General features: G+C 44.4%; 2 protein-coding genes and 1 long non-coding RNA gene across 4 annotated transcripts; 1 reads left to right on the top strand and 2 right to left on the bottom strand.

The window, feature by feature from the left end:
• Window positions 1-1,032: 1,032 nt before the first annotated feature.
• LOC114601999 (glycine N-acyltransferase-like protein 3) lies at window positions 1,033-12,474 on the bottom strand. 2 transcript variants are annotated; one of them, XM_077933355.1, is made up of 7 exons: window positions 10,454-10,541; window positions 8,975-9,095; window positions 3,478-3,623; window positions 3,253-3,360; window positions 2,901-3,027; window positions 2,249-2,369; window positions 1,033-1,453 (listed from the first exon to the last, which is right to left on the bottom strand). In XM_077933355.1, exons 3-7 carry the CDS (start codon window positions 3,553-3,555, stop codon window positions 1,033-1,035), a joined length of 855 nt encoding a protein of 284 aa, XP_077789481.1. In that variant the 5' UTR covers window positions 3,556-3,623; window positions 8,975-9,095; window positions 10,454-10,541. The 2 variants fall into 2 exon arrangements, with proteins under 2 accessions (XP_077789481.1, XP_077789478.1); XM_077933352.1 differs by lacking the exons at window positions 1,033-1,453; window positions 2,249-2,369; window positions 2,901-3,027; window positions 3,253-3,360; window positions 3,478-3,623 and adding exons at window positions 7,818-8,624; window positions 9,668-9,794; window positions 11,169-11,306; window positions 11,575-12,474 and having other exon boundaries at window positions 10,454-10,561.
• On the top strand, window positions 2,299-5,865 carry LOC114602019 (uncharacterized). Its single transcript, XR_003707851.2, has 3 exons — window positions 2,299-2,403; window positions 4,866-5,069; window positions 5,336-5,865. It is a non-coding gene; the product is annotated as an uncharacterized LOC114602019 (long non-coding RNA).
• Window positions 12,475-12,588: 114 nt separating the features above from the next.
• Window positions 12,589-21,290, bottom strand: LOC114601909 (glycine N-acyltransferase-like protein 3). Its single transcript, XM_077933322.1, has 5 exons — window positions 17,469-21,290; window positions 17,244-17,351; window positions 16,899-17,025; window positions 16,247-16,367; window positions 12,589-15,295 (listed from the first exon to the last, which is right to left on the bottom strand). Exons 1-5 carry the CDS (start codon window positions 17,544-17,546, stop codon window positions 14,875-14,877), a joined length of 855 nt encoding a protein of 284 aa, XP_077789448.1. The 5' UTR covers window positions 17,547-21,290; the 3' UTR covers window positions 12,589-14,874.
• Between the last annotated feature and the right edge of the window lie 83 nt (window positions 21,291-21,373).

Below are 21,373 nucleotides of genomic sequence, written 5' to 3'. Positions count from 1 at the left end.
TTTTCGTTAATAATTTGGATTTTCCTTTATTCAGTTTGAACCCAGAGACCTTCCCAAATTCTTCCAGTTGTGCAAGCGTTTTTTGGATACTTTCCACTGGGTTTTCAGTGGTTACGATTACATCATCGGCAAAGGCTTTAATTTTGTAGTATCGAGTTCCAAGGTTAATTCCTCTTATATTTTTATCCTTTCTTATTGCTATTAAAAGTAATAGATGAAATAGCACAAATAATAAAAAAAAATGAAGTGGCAAATCGCCAGGTCTTGACGGAATCACACTAATGTACTATAAGAACCTGGAAGAAGTAATCCTCCCTATATTACAAAGAATAATGAATAATATACTGGGAGGGAAAGATATACCACAATCATGGAAAGAAGCACTGATCACTCTAATCCCGAAACAGGGAGTGGAGTTGACAGACATGAAAAATTATAGACCAATCTCCCTGTTGAATACAGACTATAAAATCTATGCTGGGGTGATGGCTAATAGATTAAAAAAGACTCTAAACAAAATAATCAGCAGAGACCAGGCGGGCTTTTTACCGGATAGACATATAAAAGACAATACAAGAATAATAATTGACTTGTTGGAATATGTGGAAATGAAACCAAGTAAAAAGATGGCCATGTTATTGGTTGATGCAGAAAAAGCTTTTGATAGAGTATCATGCAATTTCCTAATGGAAACTTTCAAAGGTCTGTACATAGGAGAGAAAATAATTAATGGAATTAGGGTGATATATGATAACCAAAAAGCAAAATTGCTAATAAATAACGAGATCACCAAAGAGTTCGGCATCGAAAGGGGGACAAGACAGGGGTGCCCTCTCTCCCCACTTCTTTTTATTGCCACCTTGGAACCACTTTTAACCTTAATTCTTATCGGGTATGAAAAGTAGCTGCAATAGCTGCTTTGCTATGTATTTCAATTTAATTTTAAATATGTCCAGAGCAGGCTACTAAATATGGCCATGATGTTAACTAACCCTGAAGTGCACAGTTCTGGGAGCGAAAGGTTGCAGTGTATTATCTTGTGGGCTGGAGGCTTGGTGTAAAGAAAAGCGCATACTTCGCCAAGGGCAAGATGTGGAATCCTTGCCGCTTCAATGTCTGTTTGCTAGGCTGGTTGTCTGCCAAAACCCCACCAAACAGGGGGAACCCATATGCGTGCAACTTCACAGCTGTTGCCCTTGTCACAGCTGCCACACAGCCTTGACCTCGGTACTGAGGGAGAGTGTAGCCATGCGCCAAACTTCCCATTGGATCACTAAGGCACCAGGAAACCAGCTGGTCTTCTTTGTCCAGGAGGCAAGCGCTAGGGAAGTTGTGGATCAGGCTGTCCAGATAGCGTAGGCTCCAATCATTGCGCCCAACACTCCAGTTTTCATTGAGCAGAGCTGAATGAGAGGAGTTTAGGCTGCCGAAGTGGAAGTGGCCACTTCTGTACCTGAAATACAAAGAGAAGCAGTGATTTTCATGAGACAAAGGTTCTTGAGAGCAGAAGAAGCAGTAAGGCCTACAAGGCCTACACAATCATTCAAGCCTAAGCCTGCTAACAGCAAACTGCTAAGTCACTGTGACTTGTGGCTCATCTTGGGTGAAGACTCATTCTCTCTGTAAAAGTAGCCAGCCTCTCTATGGGCCTCAGTCAGAGAGCTGTATGGATTGGGTATGGAGTAGTCTGTGAACAGTGCTGTTGCTGTTGCCATGTAAAGCTGAGGCAGACACAGTGGCTCCAGGACCTCTGTGAAGAGTCAGATAGCTGCTATGAGCACTCTGTGTATGCTCTTTAACTATGTGGTTTCTGAATAAGTTTATTTTCTTCAGTAAAGTTTTATTCTGTTTATAAAGAAGACTCTCTGCTATGATTAATTTACCGCTGCGCGACAGTGATGGCGGTTGAGCAGACTGAAAGCTTAAAAAGTATTTCATCACCATCAACTGGAACAAATGAACAGGAAGTGGCAAGAGAAAGCTCAGGAAGTGACTCTGTGACTTTCTCCTCCTGTTTTGTGGGCAGAACTAAGCCAGGACATAGCAATCAGATGTGGAACTTGGTGTTGGGTTACAATTCACTGCTTACTGATTATGAGGAGGAATGTTTGAGAATTCTGATGAAAATAGAAGCAGAAATTGCTGGTGTTCAGCTAGTCAGCCCTTTTCCAGAACAGAAAACAGTCCAATGAATACTGAATATTTGCTGTTGTTATTTTCAGTCCACAAATAATATGCACTCACTAACCGGCTCTGACAGTAGGCAGATGGGTCAGGATGCAGGAATGTCCGGTAGAAGTATGGCTTAAGACTGACACTTCTGGATTCTGCAATCTCTCTGGCAGCTTCATATAAGCCATCTTGGAGCCCTGCACACAATGAAAATGAGATGTCAACCTGGGGGTGAGGAATTATATTTTCTAATGCTCTGTGTCTGCACCTCTCTTGCTATCGTATGATTATAGTGTTGTGTGCCAGCCAGTCTTTGAGCAGTGAGAAATTCCAGGATTCCTGGCGCTTACCCAAGGTTGGTGTTTCCTTTGGAATGAGGTACAGCAGAGACTGTGGTGTCTCTGTGGCATGTGGTTTATTTACACATATACACAACCTGAGCAGTATTAACACCCCAAGAGGGACTCGTTTTCAACATGCTCACAGCCTTCTATTTAAACAGAAATCAAACATTGCTCTCTTTCTCTCTTCCCAGCTTGCTAATGTGCTTCTAGCTCACATCACTCCAATCCTCTGCTCTTAACTCAGCCTTTGCCCTTCAAACTACCCACCCATTTTCCATCCCACACAGAGCCACTTCCTTTGTACCTCTCAATGTCTCATCACCTTACCGGGAAGCTAGCTTTGCTATTCCAGGAATGGAATAAGTAGAGGGTGAGAAGCTTTACCTTGAAGCTGAAAGGCCTTTCCCCAGTCAATGGCGTCTGCATTTTCCAAGAGTGTTCGCCAGGCGTCTCCATCCCAGTAGAAAGCAGTATGAAAGTTGGAGTAGCAATCTTGCTTGTCTTTCACTACCTGCAGAACGTGGCACAGTCATTTGGCTATTGACAGGACGCAGGTAGCGGGGGTTGGTTGGGTCTTATTAACAAGGGAGAGCAGGAGCAAGAAAAGGCAAAGGAGGCAGGAACAGGCCCGGCATCACCACGGACTGCGTCTCCAATGGTTTTCCAGCCTCAGAAGCTACCGTCTCTTGGGCTTTTTCTCACAGGTTCAGGTGACGGGTTATGGGAGAATTCTCACCTCCTTACATGGGCGGGTAAGGACAACTTTAAACTCTGGCCAAGAGTCCACCACCACTTCGTGCTGAGCTGGATTTCTGCGGTTGATGTGCATCACAGCTCCGTTGGCCTGCCAAGGAAAGGAGGGGAGTTAGCTAGAGCAAAAATCCATGTTGCTCCATGAGAAAATGGTAGGAATTGTTAAATTGATGGGGAAAGGGGGCGGCAGTAGAGGAGCGAGGATTACCGGAAGAGCCTGGGGCAGGTGCCGTTGCAGCACAGTCTCAAGCAGCTTCAACTTGGAGGGGCAGGTCAGGATCTGCATGGCTGGCCAAAGAGGGGCTGGGGGCTACGTCAGGTTCCAGTCAAGATAACGTGGGGGGGAAGGAAGCCCTTGAAGGGGACGAAACGCAGAAAGAAATGCATCAGACCCTTACACTCACTGCTACCGGACAACCCACAACCAGAATGACTTGCCATTTCTCACGAAATCTCTAGTACTCAAATTACTTCACTAATTATGTCTGTAGATCAGGGATATATGGAGTTGACTCCTATTCCGGCTGAGGAGATCGACACTGGCTGCCCCTCATTCAGACAGTCCCCAACTCCCCTTTGCAGCTCGTCAAACCATTTCCTCATTTTTCTAGCACTGAGGCAGAGCTGAATTGGTAGGCAAGAAGATTTGAGTCCCTCTTATTCACGGGGATTAGGTTGTCCCCTTCAGAGATCCACAATGACAGCTGCAGTGCTTACCTGAAGGGACACGTCTGCCTTTGAGAAGAAGGTAGCAGCCTATTGCTGGGCCACTGGCATGATATGGAATGCCATCCTTGCTCAGACAATTTATCCACTTAAGCATTTAAAAAAAAAATTCCTGAAGCAATAAGCCATTAACAGGCTGGTGCCTTGGCCTTTTTCCCAGTGTCTCAACAGAGAAGGAAGTTTGGCTGCAAAATGCTTTTGCTTGACTCAGATGGTCACAAGTCCAGAGAACATGAGAGATTCGGCATATACTATGACTTATGTCCAGGCTTCCATGCGCCCTTGGCAAGGAGCTGTATCATCAACTCTGAAGCCGCCCTGCTGGGCGCTCCACCCCTCCAAGCCAGAGTTGAGGGGCGTGATATTGACGCCCCCCTAGGAGCGGGGGCCAACCTAACCAATCCCTAGGTACGCCCCTGCTTACACTTGGCCAAGTCTTCTCAACCCTGCACAGATCTACTTTGTTTCAAGTTCAGAGCAGGACAGCTAGGTATTCATTCACCAGGGTCCCTTTCTCATTTCACTGCAATGTGGTAATGGGATGAGCTCTGACAACATGCAAAAGTCAGGATGCCCAACCTCCTCTGTGGGGTAGAAGCTCCCTTTCAATCTGTTTCAGTAAGAATCCAAGAAAATGCACTCCAAGTTATACACCAGGGGTATATATATATATCTTCTGTCTTGGTGCCAAATTTTGATAAGTCGATCCAGAGTACACAGTGAGCTGGTTCATACATAACTTTAAACCACAGTTAAAACTCAACTATGATTTAATGTTCACCTAAGGATGGAAGCTTCGAGAACACTATCCAACCATCTCGTCCTCTGTCGTCCCCTTCTCCTTGTGCCCTTAATCTTTCCCAACATCAGGGTGTTTTCCAGGAAGTCTTCTCTTCTCATGAGGTGACCAAAGTATTGGAGGCAGTGGAAGATAGGAGTGCCAGGCGTGCTCTGGTCCATGGGGTCACGAAGAGTCGGACACGACCAAACAACTAAACAACAACAAAGGATAGAAGCAGACCTGAGTAACAACCAGTCCTTCCTTTTTAGAGATGAGAAAGCCTTCTATAGTAGGTGATTAAGCTGACCTGGTATGGGAAGAGGTGATGGGGGGCATAGCTGAGGAAGAAAAGGTTAACTCTTCCCTCTCCAGGTGTGATTTCCAAAATTGCCCCTTGATATAAGCAAAAAAACCTGCTCCTTTTCCCTTATGGGGTACCCAAGAACCCATATAGAGTCCTTTAGTTGGTTCTCTATTGGTAGTAGAAAATAACAGAGACCAGAGAATATTGAGAAGTAAAGCAGCTAGTAAGCCTGATCTTTATTAACTGTTGCAACAGGGTGCTCCCCAACACGTAGGAGAGAGGAGGAGGAACCCAAGAAATGTGCGCAAGCCCTTATATAGACATTTTAAATGGCCTGCCCTGGAGTCCAGGACCAATCCCAGAAACATCATGCATACATCACAGAAGTGGTGTAGCCCAAGACCACCCGCCAGGTACATCATATCTACATCACAGAAAAGGCGGTCTACAACAGAAATCTGAGTGAGTTGTTTATCTCCTGTCTGGCATGTTACCTGATTGCATTATCTGGGTTTTAGCCACTCTTTTGTTATTATAACTACTTAATTCCTGAATCTTGGTCACAGGCTCACACCCTGTTCATATCTTGAATGTGCCCTTAAGACAGGATTTGTGAGGACAGGATTTGTGAGGAAAGAGACAATGGGGAGGTTTCCCACTTTGACCTTGCAGAGAAATTTTTTTTATATATGTCCTTAAAATTCTTATCCCTCCCCTCTTCTGTTACAACTAGATTTGGAAACAAAGCATACTACTGGCTCCAATGTAATTGTTGTGGGATGATCTTCCTGGAAATTGCAGGAAGATGAAAGGTTAACTCTTCCGCTGGTGCGCTCTCCAAAAAGAGCACCCCTGGTGTTACATTTTTAAAAACAGAAAATGTCTTTTTCAAGTGTAATTGCTGGTGAGACTGCGGGTGGGTAGGGTTTAGAGTGAGTGTGTGGCTGCAGTGCAAATGTGAGCGGTTGTCAATGACATTTTATCAGGTTTGCAAATATGCCCATGGTCCCAAAAAAGATTGGCCACTATTGCCAACCTGTGACTTTTGGGAGAACTCAAAAACATGCGCAATATATTGTGATATTTTGGTTGGCCTAATGCAGGCATATCCAAAGTCTGCTTCGGGGTCTAATCCGGCCCACCAGTCGGTTTAATCTGGCCCCCCGTGGCAGTTTATTTCCTGGGGTAAAATCCTGAAAAAAAGCTCAGCAACTTCCACCCTTAAAAAAGCTCAGGAAATTCCACCCTTAAAAAAAGGTCAACTTTGCATATATATTTTTATTTTCTTAAGAAAATTATACAGACAGCAAAACGAAGAAGCCTAAATTAACATTGCCTCCTACCAATAAGAAATAATAAGAACTATTACAATAATAAAAATACTAAAAATTCATTTACTTCCCCTTTTAAATTTCTATTCTGGTTACCATATATTACTATTCTATAAGAATCTATTATATCCTTTGCTGTCCCATATATTATTTTACTTCCTGAATTCAACCTAAGCCTCCCCTCCTCCCCTCTTCTTCCCGTCATAAGTTTTCCTCCCCCCCTCAGTTGCTTTAATAAGATAGAATAACATGAAAACTGTTAAATTAGAATTACTTCTTTTGTCCTTACACGCTTAACAATTGCCTATTAAAAGTTCTGCTTTAACACCATATTTCTTCATGTATTCCCCTCTGCATTCCCATTCTGTATAACGTTTTTTGTTTGGAGCAGCCCCTGAGTGATGCAGTCATTTTTGCTATCTCGTCAAACTCACAAATCTTAATTTGTCATTCTGTCAGTTGTGGTACTTTTTCTGTTTTCCTATATTTTGCCGTAAGTATTCTTTTTTTTAAAAAAAATAATTTTTATTAATTTTCCAAACATGTAATAACAACAAACAATAAAACAGAATAAAACATACAAACAAATAAACATGTATAATTTCATAAACTCATTTTCCTTCACCTTATTTCCCGGACTTCCCCATACCTCCCTTTTTCTGCATCCTTATTTTTCCTTTTAACAGCAACCCTCCATTTAATTAATTAACTCGTCTTCTTTATAATTCCCTTAGATTCATGATTTACAGCTGCAATTCTCTGTTTCTTAACACCATAACATCTCAGCACTCCTCAATGTTACAACAATTTTTAAGGTATATTTTAAATTTCTTCCAATCTTCTTCCACTGTCTCACTCCCCTGGTCACGGATTCTGCCGGTCATCTCTGCCATTCCCATGTAGTCGATCACCTTCGCTTGCCATTCTTCCAGAGTGGGTAGCTGCTGCGTCTTCCAATACTTTGCTAGAAGAATTCTTGCTGCTGTGGTAGCATACATGAAAAAAAATCTGTCCTTCCTTGGCACCAATTGGCCCACCATGCCCAGGAGAAAAGCCTCTGGTTTTTTAGAAAATGTCCATTTAAGGACCTTTTTAATTTCATTATAGATCATTTCCCAGTAGGCTTTAATCTTCGGGCAGGGTATTTTGCCGTAAGTATTCTTGCGGCTGCAGTTATATACAAAAATATGTTCCTTTTGTCCTTGGGGATGTTGTTTGTTAATAGACTCAATAAGTATGACTGCTTTTTTTGAAATAGAGCTCCTGAGGATCTCCTCATTTGTCTCATTCCAAAATTGTCTTACCACCCTGCATCCCCACCATCAACAACTTTGGTTGGTCCTTATGGCTCCTCACTTAATCAAATCTGGCCCTCTTTGAAAATTTTGGACACCGCTGGCCTAATGGTACTTACTTATGCATTCTTTATTAAATTTGTATACCCTGCCCTTCATCCATAGATCTCAGGGCGGCTCACAACATAAAAATACAATATAAAAACACAAAATACGTAATAAAATCAAGAACAAACAAACAAAACACAAACACACAAACCAATACCACCCCCCCCAAAAGCATTGGAAATGCTAGTGCTTCACTATTATATCATTAGACCATTGCTTGGCTGGTTGACCATTCTAGATATATGGCTTAAGGTACCTTATGTGAAATATTTTTTAAAACCAATATGTATAAGAGAGGGACAGGAAACTCCGGGATTGGTGGAGTGATGGGTTTGTTTCTCTTTCATTCAGAGAGCTACTGAAGTCAAAGAGAGGAGATACTTTGGGACTCTCTCCTCCTCCCTTTACTAAACTGAAGAATGTATGCAGAGATGACACAATTCAGATAATCTCTGGGAGCCCATATATTCCAGCAACCTCTGCATTTGGACATTATTCAAGGCAGTATGGCCATATACAGGGTACCCTGCCACATGGCTTTTCATGGACAGTGCCCTCAATACTATAGCTAAGTAGCCCCTTCGGCGGTGGGATGGAAGGGTGTAGCCATGTATTTGTGCACCAAGTGGATCTGTGATGCCCCAGCTGATAGGATGACCATTGCTGTCCAGGATGCAGATATTGGGGAAGCATTTCACTATGTTGTCCAGGTACCGTCGGCTTTGTTCATTGCCCCCATGGTGCCATGTTTCATTTAGGATGTCAACATGGGAGCTTTTCAAGGTGGAAATTGTGAAGCTGGGATCTAGCCTGGAAGAAATGACAGGCAAGAACAATATAGACAGAGATGTTAGGAGAACCCAGGAACCACCTTTTTGGCTCAGATCATCTAGTCCAACACATGTTAACACTGGCCAGCAACCTGAGTAAGTCGCAAGCAGGAAACCATTTTGCTTTTGCACACATGGGCTGCTTTATGGTGTCAACATAGCCATTAATAGACAAAACATCTTTAGGAAACTTTGCTGTGCCAGCCAGGAGAAGGCAGACTTGGAAAGAGTGAATGCAAGGTTTGACCATTTTCTCCAACTGGAAGCACCACAGGTTAACCAGTGCCTCAAGCAGAAAGGAAGAAAGGGGTGAGCAAGGTGGACACTTACTGGCGCTGAGGCATTTTATCTGGGTTAGGGTTCAGGTAGGTGAAGTGGGGAGTTGCAGTCAGATGTATTTTCTTGGCGGCAGCAGCATCTTTAGAGACATCATAGATCCCATTCTGGTTCCCTGTAAAATTGTAAATATTCAACAACAAAGAGAAGGATATATGTGTATGTTTTTTGAGGATAGGGCAAGAAGTTGTTCAGTGCATCAGGCCCGCAGTAGGGGGCAAAATGTTAAAGCCCCCTACCCATCTTCCAATTTGACACCTGATATCGACATTTTAAAAGCATTCATATTATTACTATTACTATTATTATTGGGGCAAGCGAGGGTACCACCTTCGGGCATCCGCTGCCTCACTCCGCCTGATGGCCGTGCTGGTCCTACACTTTATATTCAGTGGAGGCTGGTCTTTCAGGGTGAATGCCCACAGCCAGCTTCTCCCACCTGCTTTTTACTTTCATCAAATCTGGGGGGGGGGGGGGGAGGCACTTCTATCAGCTTCCTCCTCAGTCTCAGTTTTGCCTCTCGTAGAAGGCAAATGCTGCCTATTATGGGTTCTGGATCCACCTATGTTGGTCTCCCTGCCTTCTGCCCTACCAGTTCCAATGAGAACCAGCCACCACAGTTTACATTAATGAGGGGGGGGGACTCTCTCATCTCATAACTTTTCCCTTAGAAAGAATGTCTTCTACCAAAGAGACGAAAGGTTTGCTTCCAGTTGACAGCATCTGTGTCCAGCAACAGTCTCCGGTACACATCAAGATCCCAGTAAAAGGCTGCGTATATGTTTTTATACAAATCTGTATTGTCTGTATCAGCCTAAAAGAGAGGGAGATGGAACTCATTAGGATAGGCTCCCTGCCATGCCCTTCTCTAACCAGTTCTTCTCAGGTTGCCAAATTTATTCTGTTAAAATTCCTGACACTTTAACAGGTAAAGCTTTTCCTGATGTTGAGATGAAATGATGGGTGAAGTTTGACCTGCTCTAATGCCAAATGTGCCCTCCTAACAGGGTTGTCTTTAGCAGATGCAGCGCCAGGGTTCAAATATCCTCCCCGTGCCCCCAAATTACCACGGGTAGTGGGGGGGGGAGTGCGCCCTGCCAGCCTTGAGGGGGGGTTAACTCTCCCACAAGCTGCAGCAGGAGAGCAATCCCCACAGAGGCTGTGTACCCGCCAGCCATATTGTTGGCGGGGCACAGCTTCCATCCCAAGCCTCTGCGGGCACAGCTGGCAGGCGTGCAGGGAAAGGGGAGGCTGCCAGCAAAACCACGCAGCTCCCCCACTTGCTGGGGCAGCCCTGAGAGGCCGGCGCCCTGGCGCAATGCACCACAAAGGTGAAAGGTGGCTCTGCCTCCTAAACAAAAGCCAACATCCCCTTTCATTTTGAGCCTGGCTCAGAGTCCCAGCACAGAACACGCAGCATTTCCTGCTGACATCCCACAAAGCACCTCCCACAAAATCCCCAAAGGCTACTACCTCTGTCCGTGGACGAGTCAGGACCACTTTGCAATCTGGCCAAGAATCCACAATCACCTCATGGCCCACTGGGTTCCCACGGTTTATATTCACGACTGCACCATAGACCTGTCAAAAGTCAGAGGATGTTGGTGCTGCAGTTGAAGGAGGCAGGCTGGGAGAAATGTGTGGGGTCGGGGAGAGAAAACGTGGTGTGGTGTGTCAGGCTTGTATCTGCTGCATGCCTTGAGTGGGGTGTCCTGATCTGAGTGAGCACAAGGGACAGGAGAATCTGTCAATTTCCCTTGGTGTTCCAGCTGAAAGAAGCAGCCTGGGACAAACATTTGAGGAGAGAATCGGTGGTGTGGCCCCTAATTCAGAATTTAATCTGCTGCATGAATCCCCACTGTTTGTGACTAGCCCTTGAATGGTATTACCTTGACTGAGGACTTCCTGTTAACCAGCTGATTAACAAAATCTAGGAGCCCACAAGGCCATGTCACATATTACACATATTTCTCACAAATCCTAACTCTCTGCTGAGCATATCAACATGATAGACACATTTTCAAGCACCTTCGTTTTGAACGTAAACTCTTAAGGCATGCACCTAAAAATGTAACATATAATGGTGTTCTCAGATTCAAAATGTAGAGTTTTGGAAAGATCAAGAGATGTTGTCAGGAACCTGTCCCCATTCCTAGCTCTTAAACCAGATTACAAAGATCAAGATTACCGCAACTGTCTGAGGGAGGTTTCTCTTCAGCAGCGTCTCCAGCAACTGCAACTTGGACGCACAGGATAGGATCAACATAGCTTGGGAGGTGAAAGCCGATGGGCTGGTACCAGCAGAAACAATGCCTGTGATAAGCACCTGGGAGAGAGATCAGTTCTTTGCTGCTCACCAGAATCCCCAAACTGAGAAGTCTTTTGTCATTGAAGTGGCTGGGGCAACCCAGTCAGATGGGCATTATTATTTTTATTACTTATTTAACCCCTATGTCTACACCCCAGTGTCAGATGGCACAGCTCCCCCTGAGCTTCTAACTATAACAGGAAAGCCCTCACCTTCCTTCCAGCTCAACTCTGATAAACAAAAACCTCTTGTGAACTACAGGAAGAAGCTCTCTTATACTGCTCACCTGCTGTCCAAAACAGCAACACGGACCTTTGCAGTTGGAGTCCTCTTTCCAGCTTGGTAACTTGGTAACTTGGTAACTTTACCCCTTTGATTAGGAGGGGTAATTTACATAAATTTATACTAGAGTGAGTGAACCGTTAACAGAACTGTTCCTTGCGATTGTAGCCACAGGCCTTGTGGGATTGGATCCCACGGATGCAGAGGAATTGGCTGTGTTCCTGGATAAGAATGAGGTGGGTTTGCTTCAAAAGATCGGGAGAGAAGTGCTAGCTGCAGCTTCTTTCACCAGGATGAGTTGAAGGAAATAATGGAGGATTTGGAAAGCAAGCAAACTCCCAGCTAAAGAAGAATGGCAACTTAAACTACGGTAGACCCTTCGGTTACATACAGCTCTGAATATGTAATCTTCGGGTTGCGAAAGCGGCAAACTCGGAAGTGTATTCTTCCAGTTCTTGCTGCTTTCGCATGCGCAGAAGCGCTCTGTACGCCGGGTGCATAGGCAGAAACGCTCTATCATGCTGTGTGTGTCCGCAGAAGCGGCGCTTCTGGTTGCGGATTTTTTGGGGTCCACACGGACCACCGAAACAAATTAAATCCGTAACCAGAGGGTCCACTGTAAACAGTTAATGATCACCTGAGCAATATATGGTTTACTGTCAGTCCCTGTCATACTGCTCACCTGCTGTCCAAAATAGCAACACAGACCTTTTGTATTCTTCCAGTTTTTGCTGCATGCGCATGCGCAGAAGCACTCTGCACGCTGGGTGTATATGCTCTATCGTGCTTTCTGCGTCTGCAGAAGCGGCGCCTCTGGTTACGGATTCTTTGGGGTCTGCACGGACCCCCAAAACAAATTAAATTCGTAACCAGAGGGTCCACTGTAAACAGCTAATGATCACCTGAGCAATATATGATTTACTGACAGTCCCTGTCATGCTGTTCAAATGATCCGTAAAACGGATCTTGACTATTAGCGTGCTTGTGCGTTGGCATGAAGGTTGGACTCAGAAGAGGGTTCAGTCATTGGTTTAATCATTCTGCAACAAGTCTAACAGAACTACAGGGATTATTTAAATAGTTCTGTTGTCAATTACAATTCGTGAACCATTGGGGAGGGTATTGGTAGGGGTTGGGATTGAAGTAAGCTGGTTTTCCCTCCATGGCTACAAAACTTCCAACAACTTGCTTCTCTGATAAAGATACGTTTCTCTTCCATCAGCTAGAATTGGCAGCTAGAATTGTTTCCATAAAGTATTGGAAAGCAAATCTGATACTGACACTCTAAGAATATGTCAAATTTTAAATAAATCAACTTTCGGCAGGCCAGGGGAAAAACCTGTACTTGTACCAGGTTTGAAGAATATTGGGGCTACACCCAACAATTGCGAAATGACCAGCAAATTGCAATGTTGGGCTGTCTTTTTGTCTTGGAGAAATAATTTATTTTTATGTCTGTAGGATGTATCTAAGATATTTTGTGAGGAAATATATGTGGATAAATTGGATGGACTTGTACTTACATATTGACATAGAATGAATTATCTTAGATATTTTGTTTGGTAAATGTATATAAATAATCTGGTTGGCCATGATGAGAACAGGATGCTGGACTTGATTGACCAATCCAGAGGGCTCTTATGTTCTAGTTTCTATGTGAAGCATAATTAAACTAGATATCTTTATGATCTTCCAATTTCTGGAGGGATAAATTTTAAAATGTGGTAAAGGGGAATAATGAGAGAATTCTTATATTTATTAGGAAAGGTCTACAGAGAGTAAACTAAATGGAAAAAACAATTGGAGAGAAAAACAATGCATCCAACCCATGAGGATTTCTCTGACTTTTTTCTCTTTTTTGCAATTTTTGAATGCAATTTGTTTTATCACTAATGGAGAATGGGGGGGGGGGAAATGCAGTGTAATTTTTCATTAAAGCACCAGTTCTCACTCTTGTTCTTTTCTTTGTAAGTTGCTTTGGGTTGCCCTATGTAAGATAAAGTGACTAACAAATTCAGTAAATAAAAATAATAATTTCCAATTTAAGGAAACATAAAAATAATAAAAGACTCCTGTATGTAAGTTTTGTTCGGTGAAATAGTCACCATGCTTTCAGCTACTCAGTTGTCTTCTTGTTGATAAAAGCCGATTAGGAATGAGAAACCAAAGCTGACACCCACCCACTGTGTGTGTCTTGTCCAGCTTGGTGTGTCTAAGTGGTGCTTTGCTTCGGGGAACAAGGGATGGTGGTGTTATGTATAAGTTATACCAGGGGTCTGCAACCCGCGGCTCCGGAGCCGCATGTGGCTCTTTTACACCTTTGCCGTGGCTCCGGGGCGGATACTAGCGAGGGGAGGAGGCGCATTGTGCGCCGCGACACTCCCCACTGTGGCGGGCGCTGTACTGGCTGTGACGTCGCATGGGGGCAGTGCGTGCGTTAGTCACGCACCGTCCCGACGTCACCTTCCCACCCACTGTCAGATCGGAGGGCAGCGGCGCACATGCTTTAAATGTCGCAGTGGTTTTGCGGCTCCCAGGTTTTTTTTTCTTCGGAAACAGGTCCAAGTGGCTCTTTTTGTCTTAAAGGTTGCAGACCCCTGAGTTATACTGAATGGTTCACTCCACAAAATTGTTTCTTGGGTTGCAGCCGCAGGCCCAGTGGGATGTAATCCAGGTGATACAGAGTAATCGGCTGATTCTCCGAATGAAAGATCCCTAGTAATGTTACAATGCTTTACAAGGTATTTACCCTCTTTACGTGAGGCAAGTGAATGAATGATTAAATGGATGTGGTGCTTTAGTAAATAATAATACCTGCAGCATTGGGCAGGGGGCGACAGGCAACTCAACCAGCCTCTGTGTCACTGATATATGTCTGTCTCAAATGCATTGTATGTGTTTGCTGAAACTGGGCACCTCTGTGGGACAGATAAATATGACGAGCCCTGCCTAAAGGTGCCTCTTGTGAAGGCATCCAAACAAGATATATTTGTGTCCAAAGTGTTGGGCTCTGCCTGACATGCTGTGGTACAGAATATTAGTCGGATTGACTCAAAGAGACTTAAAAAAACACTTAAGATTGACTTAAAAGAGACAGAAGGGAAAATGTGTTTTAGACTAACTGAATATCCATCGGGACTAACTTTAACCTTAATTCTTATTGGGTATGAAAAGTAGCCGCAATAGCTGCTTTGCTATGTATTTCAATTTAATTTTAAATATGTCCAGAGCAGGCTACTAAATCTGGCCATGATGTTAACTAACCCTGAAGTGCACAGTTCTGGGAGCGAAAGGTTGCAGTGTATTATCTTGTGGGCTGAAGGCTTGGTGTAAAGAAAAGCGCATAATTCGTCAAGGGCAAGATGTGGAATCCTTGCCGCTTCAATGCCTGTTTGCTAGGCTGGTTGTCTGCCAAAACCCCACCATACAGGGGGAACCCACATGCGTGCAACTTCACAGCTGTTGCCCTTGTCACAGCTGCCACACAGCCTTGACCTCGGTACTGAGGGAGAGTGTAGCCATGCGTCAAACAACCCATTGGATCACTAAGGCACCAGGAAACCAGCTGTTCTTCTTTGTCCAGGAGGCAAGCACTAGGGAAGTTGTGGATCAGGCTGTCCAGATAGCGTAGGCTCCAATCATTGCGCCCAACACTCCAGTTTTCATTGAGCAGAGCTGAATGGGAGGAGTTTAGGCTGCCGAAGTGGAAGAGGCCACTTCTGTACCTGAAATACAAAGAGAGGCAGTGATTGTCATGAGACAAAGGTTCTTGAGAGCAGAAGAAGCAGTAAGGCCCAGTGGCGTAGCGTGGGGGGTGCAGGGGGGGCCGGCCGCACCGGGCGCAACATCTGGGGTTAGGGCAAATCCATGGGTTAGGGGCGCAAATCCACAGGTTAGGGGGCACAAATTACTTGCCTTGCCCCAGGTGCTGACAACCCACGCTACACCACTGGTAAGGCCTACACAATCATTCAAGCCTAAGCCTGCTAACAGCAAACTGCTAAGTCACTGTGACTCGTGACTCATCTTGGGTGAAGACTCATTCTCTCTGTAAAAGTAGCCAGCCTCTCTAGGAGCCTCAGTCAGAGAGCTGTATGGATTGTGTATGGAGTAGTCTGTGAACAGTGCTGTTGTTGTTGCCATGTAAAGCTGAGGTAGACACAGTGGCTCCAGGACCTCTGTGAAGAGTCAGATAGCTGCTATGAGCACTCTGTGTATGCTCTTTAACTATGCTGTTTCTGAACAAATTTATTTTCTTCAGTAAAGTTTTATTCTGTTTATAAAGAAGACTCTGCTATGATTAATTTACCGCTGCACGACAGTGATGGCGGTTGAGCAGACTGAAAGCTTAAAAAGTATTTCATCACCATCAACTGGAACAAATGAACAGGAAGTTGCAAGAGAAAAAGCTCAGGAAGTGACTCTGTGACTTTCTCCTCCTGTTTTGTGGGCAGAACTAAGCCAGGACATAGCAATCAGATGTGGAACTTGGTGTTGGGTTACAATTCACTGCTTACTGATTATGCGGAGGAACATCTGAGAATTCTGATGAAAACAGAAGCAGAAATTGCTGGTGTTGAGCTAGTCAGCCCTTTTCCAGAACAGAAAACAGTCCAATGAATACTGAATATTTGCTGTTGTTATTTTCAGTCCACAAATAATATGCACTCACTAACCGGCTCTGACAGTAGGCAGATGGGTCAGGATGCAGGGTTGTCTGGTAGAAGTATGGCTTAAGACTGACACGTCTGGACGCTGCAATCTCTCTGGCAGCTTCATATAAGCCATCTTGGAGCCCTGCACACAATGAAAATGAGATGTCAACCTGGGGGTGAGGAATTATATTTTCTAATGCTCGGTGTCTGCACCTCTCTTGGTATTGTATGATTATAGTGTTGTGTGCCAGCCAGTCTTTGAGCAGTGCGAAATTCCAGGATTCCAGGCGATTACCCAGGGTTGGTGTTTCCTTTGGAATGAGGTATAGCAGAGACTGTGGTGTCTCTGTGGCATGTGGTTTATTTACACATATACACAACCTGAGCAGTATTAACACCCCAAGAGGGACTCGCTTCTCCCATGCTCACAGCCTTCTATTTAAACAGAAATCAAACATTGCTCTCTTTCTCTCTTCCCAGCTTGCTAATGTGCTTCTAGCTCACATCACTCCAATCCTCTGCTCTTAACTCAGCCTTTGCCCTTCAAACTACCCACCCATTTTCCATCTCACACAGAGCCACTTCCTTTGTACCTCTCAATGTCTCATCACCTTACCAGGAAGCTAGTTTTGCTATTCCAGGAATGGAATAAGTAGAGGGTGAGGAGCTTTACCTTTAAGCTGGAAGGCCTTTCCCCAGTCAATTGCTTCTGCATTTTCCAAGAGTGTTCGCCAGGCGTCTACATCCCGGTAGAAAGCAGTATGAAAGTTGGAGTAGCAATCCTGCTTGTCTTTCACTACCTGCAGAACGTGGCACAGTCATTTGGCTATTGACAGGACGCAGGTAGCGGGGGTTGGTTGGGTCTTATTAAGAGCAGGAGCAAGAAAAGGCAAAGGAGGCAGGAACAGGCCCGGCACCACCATGGAGTGCGTCTCCAATGGTTTTCCAGCCTCAGAAGCTACCGTCTCTTGGGCTTTTTCTCACAGGTTCAGGTGACGGGTTATGGGAGAATTCTCACCTCCTTACGTGGGCGGGTAAGGACAACTTTAAACTCTGGCCAAGAGTCCACCACCACTTCGTGCTGAGCTGGATTTCTGCGGTTGATGTGCATCACAGCTCCGTTGGCCTGCCAAGGAAAGGAGGGGAGTTAGCTAGAGCAAAAATCCATGTTGCTCCATGAGAAAATGGTAGGAATTGTTAAATTGATGGGGAAAGGGGGCGGCAGTAGAGGAGCGAGGATTACCGGAAGAGCCTGGGGCAGGTGCCGTTGCAGCACAGTCTCAAGCAGCTTCAACTTGGAGGGGCAGGTCAGGATCTGCATGGCTGGCCAAAGAGGGGCTGGGGGCTACGTCAGGTTCCAGTCAAGATAACGTGGGGGGGAAGGAAGCCCTTGAAGGGGACGAAACGCAGAAAGAAATGCATCAGACCCTTACACTCACTGCTACCGGACAACCCACAACCAGAATGACTTGCCATTTCTCACGAAATCTCTAGTACTCAAATTACTTCACTAATTATGTCTGTAGATCAGGGATATATGGAGTTGACTCCTATTCCGGCTGAGGAGATCGACACTGGCTGCCCCTCATTCAGACAGTCCCCAACTCCCCTTTGCAGCTCGTCAAACCATTTCCTCATTTTTCTAGCACTGAGGCAGAGCTGAATTGGTAGGCAAGAAGATTTGAGTCCCACTTATTCAGGGGGATTAGATTGTCCCCTTCCGAGGTCCACAATGACAGCTGCAGTGCTTACCTGAAGGGACACGTCTGCCTTTGAGAAGAAGGTAGCAGCCTATCGCAGGGCCACTGGCATTATATGGAATGCCATCCTTGCTGAGACAATTTATCCACTTAAGCATTTTTTTTTTAATTCCTGAAGCAATAAGCCATTAACAGGCTGGTGCCTTGGCCCTTTTCCCAGTGTCTCAACAGAGAAGGAAGTTTGGCTGCAAAATGCTTTTGCTTGACTCAGATGGTCACAAGTCCAGAGAACATGAGAGATTCGGCATATACTATGACTTATGTCCAGGCTTCCATGCGCCCTTGGCAAGGAGCTGTATCATCAACTCTGAAGCCGCCCTGCTGGGCGCTCCACCCCTCCAAGCCAGAGTCGAGGGGCGTGATATTGACGCCCCCCTAGGAGCGGGGGCCAACCTAACCAATCCCTAGGTACGCCCCTGCTTACACTTGGCCAAGTCTTCTCAACCCTGCACAGATCTACTTTGTTTCAAGTTCAGAGCAGGACAGCTAGGTATTCATTCACCAGGGTCCCTTTCTCATTTCACTGCAATGTGGTAATGGGATGAGCTCTGACAACATGCAAAAGTCAGGATGCCCAACCTCCCCATTGAGGTAAAAGCTCCCTTTCAATCTGTTTCAGTAAGAATCCAAGAAAATGCACTCCAAGTTATACACCAGGGGTATATATACATTGGTACCCCAGGTTAAGTTCTCAATTTGTTATGGAGGTCCGTTCTTAACCTGAAACTGTTCTTAACCTGAAGCACCACTTTAGCTAATGGGGCTCCTGCTGCCACTGTGCTGCTGGAGCCCGATTTCTGTTTCTCTTAACCTGAAGCACTATTTCTGGGTTAGCGGAGTGTGTAACCTGAAGGGTATATAACCTGAAGCGTATGTAACCCGAGGTACCACTGTATATATCTTATGTCTTGGTGCCAAATTTTGATAAGTTGATCCAGAGTACACAGTGAGCTGGTTCATACATACCGGTAACTTTAAACCACAGTTAAAACTCAACTATGATTTAATGTTCACCTAAGGATGGAAGCAGACCTGAGTAACAACCAGTCCTTCCCTTTTAGAGATGAGAAAGCCTTCCGTAGTAGGTGATTAAGCTGACCTGGTATGGGAAGAGGTGTTGGGGGGGCATAGCTGAGGAAGAAAAGGTTAACTCTTCCCTCTCCAGAAGCGATTTCCAAAATTGCCCCTCTTCTGTTACAACTAGATTTGGAAACAAAGCATACTACTGGCCAGTGGCGTAGCGTGGGGGGTGCAGGGGGGGCCTGCTGCACCGGGCACAACATCTGGGGGGGGGGCACGCTCGCACTCGAGTGCTAAAATCCACGGGTTAGGGGGCGCAAATTACTTGCCTTGCCCTGGGTGCTGACAACCCACGCTACGCCATTGCTACTGGCTCCAATGTAATTGTTGTGGGATGATCTTCCTGGAAATTGCAGGAAGATGAAAGGTTAACTCTTCCGCTGGTGCACTCTCCACAAAGTGCGCCCCTGGTATTATTTTTTTAAAAAAACAGAAAATGCCTTTTTCAAGTGCAATTCCTGGTGGGACTGCGGGTGGGTAGGGTTTAGAGTGAGTGTGTAGCTGCATTGCAAATTTGAGCGGTTGTAAATGACATTTTATCAGGTTTGCAAATATGCCCATGGTCCCAAAAAAGATTGGCAATCATTGCCAACCTGTGACTTTGGGGAGAACTCAAAAACATGCGCAATATAATGTGATATTTTGGTTGGCCTAATGCAGGCATATCCAAAGTCTGCTTTGGGGTCTAATTTGGCCCACCAGTCGGTTTAATCCGGCCCCCGTGGCAGTTTATTTCCTGGGGTAAAATCCTCAAAAAAGCTCAGCAACTTCCACCCTTAAAAAAGCTCAGCAACTTCAATTCTTAAAAAAAAAAAAACTTTGCATATTTATTTTATTGTCTTAAGAAAATTATACAGACAGCAAAACAAAGAAGCCTAAATTAACATTGCCTTCTACCAATAAGAAATAATAACAACTATTACAATAATAAAAATAGTAAAAATTCATTTACTTCCCCTTTTAAATTTCTATTCTGGTTACAATATATTACTATTCTATAAGAATCTATTATATCCTTTGCTGTCCCATATATATTATGTATAATTTTTCATTAAAGCACTAGTTCTCACTCTTGTTCTTTTATTTTTAAGTTGCTTTGGGTTGCCCTGTGTAAGATAAAGTGACTAAGAAATTCAGTAAATAATAATAATAATAATAATAATAATAATAATTATTATTATTATTATTTAAGGAAACATAAAAATAAAAGACGCCTGTATGCTGTTTGTAATTGTTGTTCTGTGAAACAGTCACTATATTTATCTGTAGAAATGAACTCCTGCTCCAGGCTGTCCCCCAAAGTCCAAGATTTTTAAATGAACCAGAATTTGACCCAGAACCCGCACTCACGTTTGAAACACAAATTCCAAACCCTGGCACAGGATCGTAAAATCCTCATACCTTCTACTGCAACCAATAGACACTTTTTTGAAGCCTAGCAGCATGGAGGAAATTTTCAGCTAACATGTGTGTGTGTGGGGGGGGGGGGTTAACGCTTCCCAGTTGTGACTCCTGAACTCATCCTTTGCTTAATGCAATTGATTTTGAAAGAAGCCAGTAGAAGCTTCCTTATCTTTGAAAGCTGTTACTCAGGTCTGCTTCCACTCTTAGGAACCATAACTGTGGTTTAAAGTTATGTGTGAACTAGTTCACTGTGTATTCTACATTAATTTATCAGTATTTGCCACTGTTGAAGAACCAGACAAAACATATTTGGCAGCTTAAACTGTTGTTTATGCACAGCAGCTTGCGAAGCTATGCATTCTTCTGTTTTCCAATCAACTTTGTATTTTATTATTCTGCTCAAAAGTTATATGCTATGCACAACAATATATTGAGCAAATTTTGCAATGGGTAAACTAAAGTTCCCAGGATTCTTGGTATGTGTGAATAGGCTTTAAATGTTGGTGTGTCTACACAACCTGAAATTAGGGATTTATTTTCAACACAGGTGCAAGAAGGCACAGCTCCTGAGCTTATAGGAGTGCTCAGTGCTCTAACATGGTCTTATATGAGCTACTGATGCTCCACCATGCTTTCAGCTACTCTATTGTGGTCTTCCTGTTGATAAAAGCAGATTAGGAATGAGAAACTAAAGCTGAACACCCACCCACTGTGTGTGTCGTGTCCAGCTTGGTGTGTCGGGGTGCTTTGCTTCGGGGAGTGAGAGATGGTAGTGTTATGTATATGTTATACTAAATGGTTCATTCACTCCACAAAATTGTTTCTTGGGTTGCAGCCGCGGGCCCAGTGGGATGTGATCCGCATAATCCAGAGTAATCGGCCGATTCTCCGAATGAAAAAGAGG

This window comes from Podarcis muralis, chromosome 1 (assembly GCF_964188315.1).
Source record: "Podarcis muralis chromosome 1, rPodMur119.hap1.1, whole genome shotgun sequence".
In the NCBI taxonomy this organism is placed as follows: domain Eukaryota; kingdom Metazoa; phylum Chordata; class Lepidosauria; order Squamata; family Lacertidae; genus Podarcis; species Podarcis muralis.
Note: the sequence above shows the minus strand (reverse complement) of the source record. Positions and strands in the feature narration are given on the sequence as shown.